The sequence below is a fragment of the Echinops telfairi genome, unplaced genomic scaffold, assembly GCF_000313985.2.
Source record: "Echinops telfairi isolate 266 unplaced genomic scaffold, ASM31398v2 ScPeMD7_7459;HRSCAF=8497, whole genome shotgun sequence".
Lineage (NCBI taxonomy): Eukaryota > Metazoa > Chordata > Mammalia > Afrosoricida > Tenrecidae > Echinops > Echinops telfairi.
Window position 1 is genome coordinate 1,677,767 of NW_022111359.1, and position 5,510 is coordinate 1,683,276.

A 5,510-nucleotide genomic window follows, 5' to 3' on the forward strand; every position below is an offset into this window, starting at 1 on the left:
GGCCCTGCGCCCCCTCCCCCGCTGGCGGGGCCCGGACGGAAGATGGTGCAGAAGAAAATCGGCGAGCCGGACGGCTTCCACCGCCCGTTCAAGGTGAGGGCCGCGCGGTGCGGTGGGGGCGGCCGCCGAGCGAACCCCGCAAGAGCCGGGCCTGAGCTGGAGGTGGCCAGCTGGCGCTCCCCGGCCCCGGAACTCCGGTGCAGGTGCCCCCTGCAAGCTCCCGTCGGTCGTGCGCCTGTGGGCCCAAGAGGTTCTCCCTACACAGACGGACTGCAGGCGGTGGAGACCCCTAGCTGGTGCCCCCTGCAAGTCCCAGCCACGCGTGCCCCTTCCCCACCTCCCTGGCACCCAGGCTGGGCCTGATGTCTCCTTGCAAGTCCCAGGTGGGGGTCCCTGGGGCCTCGGCCTGTGCCCCCTGCAAGCCCCGGCTTGTGTGCGACTTGGTGTGCGCTGGCCTGCCGGGGGTCCGCCCTTCGGGGAACCCCCAGCCTGCTCGCTGTGGAGTCTGCTGCCCCGTGCCTGAGTGCCATTTCCTGTCGGGGCGGGAAGTTTCCCAGGCGACTGTGTCTGCTGGTGGCAGACGATCGGTCTGGGGGTAGGGCAGGTGCCGGGCAGGGGCCCCCGAGGGGCTGGCCCAGGGGACACATGATGTCAGTCCTGCCCCACCCGTGCAGGCGGTTATGTAATGGCCTGGTTGGGCAGGGACCTGCTGCCCGGTGGACCGCGGGCAGGGGCCGGGCTGCTTGTCTGAGAATGTGTGTGTGTTTGTGTGTGTGTGTGTGTGTGTTTGTACCTACTCCTCCCACCCGAGGGGAGGAGTCAGCCACGTTCCCAGGCCCGGTGCCCTGTGGCCGGCCACCCCACATCACCCCTGCCCAGCTGTCACCCCCCACTGGTGGCCTGCTGGGCTTGGGCTGGAGCAGAGAGGGGGTGCAGGGCCAGCACCTATGCCAAAGCAAACCACTTCCGGATGGTTCCAGCTACCTCCTGTGGAGGCTTGTCGACTGAGCTGCCCCCAGGCCAGGGTGGGGCTCCCAATACCTTGGGCCTGCCACTGCCACCCGGAGGTGCGACCCCTGCAGGAGGACCCCTGCCCCATGTCACAAAGTGCCTCAGTGCACAGAGGACTCGACTCACATGTCCTGTGACTGCTTTACAGTAGCCCAAGGCCACTGGCCGTGTGCCCAGTGTCCCCCTTGTGGGAGATACTGAGCAGGCCCTACTGGAGGCCCTGCCACCAGCACAGCCGTCCCTTGGATCAGGAAGTGGGGATCCGGCAGTCGGACTGGGGGCAGGCCAGGGTAACCCACAGCTGCAGCCCCCTCCCTCCCCATGGTCTTCTGGTTTTGCAGCCAGGCCTCCTCCCTGGAGTCAGACATCAGACTGGCCTGGTCAGTCTGTGTGGGCCTGACCTGTGAGGATTGAACTCAGGGGGCTGGGGCTGGGCAGCGCAGCCCCTCTGGAGGCTTCCTGCTTGGTCTCCCGTCTGTGGGGGGACAAAGTGATGGGAGCCCTCCCGGCCGGCTGCAAAGACTTCTGGTCTACTGCTCTGTCCCCTGGGGCCCTCCACCTGGGATCCAGGACTGGAAGAACAACTCCTCCCTGCTGGTGGCCCCCCCCCCACCCCGAGAGAGGCCCCCAGCTCCCACCCTCACCCCACTGCACCCAGAGGCCCACAGCACTTTGTGACTCAGGAAGCTGTCTGGGCCTCCCTCTGCACCGGTCAGCAGAGTGGGCCTCATTCAAAGGGTCCTTCAGTTTAGAGGCTAGAAGGCTGCCCGAACTCCCTTCCCCCAAAGCACATGCTGGGGGGCTGGGAGACCTGGGGCAGGGGGTGGAAGGGCTGTGTCAGCCAAGCTGCTCCTTGAGTGGGTGGGGGTCTGGATGTGGAACTGGTGCCCATGCTGGGAGCAGGGCTCCCACACAGGTGCACGCTGGGACAAAGCTGGGTCTTGGCTTCTAGCAGCTTCCTGCAGGGACGGTGAAGGAGGGAGCTGAGTCCCAGGCCGACTCGGGACCTTGCCCCGGTCACAGGGGTGGGGCCAGCTGCTCTGAGATGGGCCAGGCACTCGCCCGTGGGAAAGTGGCAAGGCTAGCTCAGAGTCAGCCCTCAGACACCCATGAGTCACCTCCCCCACCACCTTTGATGGCGAGGTCAGCAATCTAGATGGGGTGGGCAGGCTGCCCACAACCCCAGGGGCCGAGACCCAGGCCCCAAGTGACACCACATGCACAAACAGCCCCCAGGGGTGACACCACATGCACAAACAGCCCCCAGGGGATATGCCTTTGGGGTGGCACTGGACACTGCAGAATGGGGTGGGGTGGGTTCCAGATGTCCATCACCAGGTCTTCTTTCTGAGGTGCATTTGAACCTCCAATTGTTTGGGACCTCCTGCTCTCTGTGGTGAGGCCGCCCTAGGCCCTGTGCATACACACCCTGTGCCTCCACCGCCACCCTGGTCAGAGCCACTGCGGTCACCGGACAGGCGGCCGGAAAACCCGCTGTGGCTTCCTGAGCAAGGAGGTACATGCCTGGCAGGACTGGGCCTGAGCCTGTGTCCCCCTTCCCTACAGGGGCCGAATCCTTTCGAGCTGGCCTTTGCTCTAGACCAGGCCCACCTCGGGGACGGGGACGCTGACTTTGGCCTGGAGTGCCCAGCCCGCCCCGGTGAGGAGGAGTGGGCCAGGAAGGGCAGGGACAGGTGGTGAGGGGTAGGCAGAGGTGGGTCCTTGAACACGGGCTGCTCACATCTTGGACAGACATGCCAGCAAGCCAGCCCATTGACATCCCAGACGCCAAGAAGCGCGGCAAGAAGAAGAAGAGGTGCCGGGCCGCCGACAGCTTCTCAGGGCGATTTGAAGGTGAGGGGCGTGGGGTGGGTGTTGGATGGGCCAGGCAGCCAGTGGCAGCCCTCACTCCTCCCTGCCCCTGCCCCAGATGTGTACCAGCTGCAGGAGGATGTGCTGGGGGAGGGGGCGCATGCCCGCGTGCAGACCTGCATCAGCCTCATCACCAACCAGGAGTATGCTGTGAAGGTGAGCACTCAGACTCGCAGTCAGAGCTGCCACTGGGCTAGCGCTGGCCAAGCCCTGTCCCCGAGGGCAGGGCTACAAGACCCAGGGGTAGGGGGGACTATAAAGCTTGGGAGCTCCGAGTTGGGAACCCAGGGCGTGGCCCAGCAGGCTGAGCCACACAGCCTGGTGACCTTGGTGAACAGCAGGTCTGACTGCTGAGAGAGGCTGGCCAGCCGGCTGGCTGGGTCATGAGGCTGGCCTGGGCCCCTGGTGGGATCCCAGCCAAGCCACACCCCAGTGGCAGATCCACCCTGACCAGTGGGGATGGGTGTGTGTGGTGGTGTGTGTGTGTGAGAGAGAGAAATCCGTCCGTGTCTGGGGCACCTTTGGATCTATGGCAACTAGTGAGGGAGGTGTTGGCCTCACCTCAGGGAGGGGAACCCCTAACCATGACACCCCCCACCCCAAACTCACCTTCCAGGCAGCTCAAGCCCCAAACCAGGCTCAGTGGGGTTCACTCTCCCAGGCCATGTCATGTGGGCTCTGGGAGGAGGGGGTGCTGGGAGAGGCATGTGGGGGCCAGGTGGGCGTGAGGGAACTGAACACGGTGTGTGACAGGGCTCACTTGTGGACTTAGGGGCTGGTGTCAGAGGGGGCCTCCTTAAGCTTGCCCATTCCTTAAGCACCCCATTCCCTAACTTCATTAGAACCTGAAGAGGGGAGACCATGTTGGGCATGCACCCCACCCCCCTCTCAGGACTCTTGTTTCCTGGTGGGTGGGCAATTGATTCCAAAGGCTCAGGCCCAGGTGGTGATCCCTCTCCAACTGTGTGGGCCCTGGTACAGGTTGGCCAGCAGTGCTGTCCTGAGGCCAGCAGCATTTGACCACACTGGCCCTCACTGCCCCGTGCCCCGCTGGGGGAGGGGAGGGCCCCAGCAGGAGATAGCCCACAGCACAGATCCCTACTGCACAGTCCCACAGGATAAGCCCTACCTGTTTCTGAAGCCTACTCTCTTCCCCACCCCCACTGTCAACCCCGCCCATGCTGACTGCCCAGTCACCCAGCTCTGCTTGGTGAGATGGGAAGCCACAGCTGGCAGGGCAACATTTCAGGCACGGCAAGAGGGACTCAGCTGTGGACGCTTCAACTGACTTGACCCCACCCCCATCATTTCAGATCATCGAGAAGCAGCCCGGGCACACTCGGGGCAGAGTGTTCCGGGAGGTGGAGACGCTGTACCAGTGCCAGGGGCACAGGTAGGGCCCCCCCACCACCAGTGGAATGGAGTGACCTGGTGGCGCAGTGGTTAAGGCGCTGGGCTGCTGAGCACAAAGTGGGCCGGTCAGGATGCATGCAGCATCCCATCCACCTGCTCCTTTAAGGCCACAGCTCTTTGAGCACGTGGGGTGGTTCCCTCTGCCTCCAGGAGGTCGCCATCAGTCGGGGTTGACTGGTGGTGGTTGGTTCTGTCCTGTGTGCCGACCCCAGTACAGTGTGTTTGGCTCCCTCTGCGGGGTGGGTTTGTGTGTAAGCCTTCCTGTGGGGGAAGCCACAGCTTCTCTCCTGCGTGTCTCCCCCCCCCACTCCCAGGAATGTTCTGGAGCTGATTGAGTTCTTTGAGGAAGAGGATCGCTTCTACCTGGTGTTTGAGAAAATGCGAGGAGGTGCCAGCTGGGGCCTAGGCAGCAGGGGGCGGTGTTACCAGCTGGGTCCTAATAGGAGGGTGGGTGGAAGTGGGTGCATGTGGGTGACCTTCAAGTGCCCCCTCCACCACCAGGCTCCATCCTGAGCCACATCCATCAGCGCCGCCACTTCAACGAGCTGGAGGCCAGTGTGGTGGTGCAGGACGTGGCCAGTGCCCTGGACTTCCTACACAACAAAGGTGGGTCCCCTGCCTGCTGCCCCCCAATGGGCGGCCCCGTTGCCCCTGCCACCACCAGTAACCCTGCCCTGGCCTCTGCCCCACAGGCATCGCACACCGGGACCTCAAGCCAGAGAACATCCTTTGTGAGCACCCCAACCAGGTGAGGGGCGTGGTGAGGAGGCTCCCCAACCGCATGGGAAAGCCCCGCCCCCGCAGGACCAACCCTCACCCACTTCTCTCCCGTCCTCCGTCCCCCTGACCCCAGGTGTCCCCCGTGAAGATCTGCGACTTCGACCTGGGCAGCGGCATCAAACTCAACGGGGACTGCTCCCCCATCTCCACTCCAGAGCTGCTCACCCCGGTCAGCACCCTTGGGCCGGAACGGGAGGGGGCGGGCAGAGGCGTAGGGAGCCCGCGAAGCTTGGGCTTCTGCCCAGCAACAGCCGCTGATTGGCTAGGCCCGGTGGGCGGGTTTCCAGTGGCAGACTCTGATTGGTCGGCTCTGGGCAGGGCGGAGCCGAAGTCTGGCGGGGCGGGCTAGTCAGAGCGAGGCAGCTACGCGGGGCGGGTTTGAGGTTTGTCGTGGGCCGACCGGGCTTCTGCCAACCCCGCGGACTGGCGGGCGC

At 64.6% G+C, this 5,510-nt stretch overlaps 1 protein-coding gene across 1 annotated transcript in view; it reads left to right on the top strand.

The window, feature by feature from the left end:
• The first annotated feature begins 21 nt into the window (after positions 1-21).
• Positions 22-5,510, top strand: part of MKNK2 (MAPK interacting serine/threonine kinase 2) — an 8,994-nt gene continuing 3,505 nt past the window's right edge. The window contains exons 1-9 of the mRNA XM_045300036.1: positions 22-93; positions 2,578-2,671; positions 2,764-2,865; positions 2,942-3,039; positions 4,197-4,276; positions 4,611-4,684; positions 4,798-4,902; positions 4,989-5,044; positions 5,150-5,416. Coding sequence (XP_045155971.1) covers positions 43-93; positions 2,578-2,671; positions 2,764-2,865; positions 2,942-3,039; positions 4,197-4,276; positions 4,611-4,684; positions 4,798-4,902; positions 4,989-5,044; positions 5,150-5,416 — 927 coding nt within the window. The 5' untranslated portion in view covers positions 22-42. The remainder of the gene's footprint in view (positions 94-2,577; positions 2,672-2,763; positions 2,866-2,941; positions 3,040-4,196; positions 4,277-4,610; positions 4,685-4,797; positions 4,903-4,988; positions 5,045-5,149; positions 5,417-5,510) is intronic.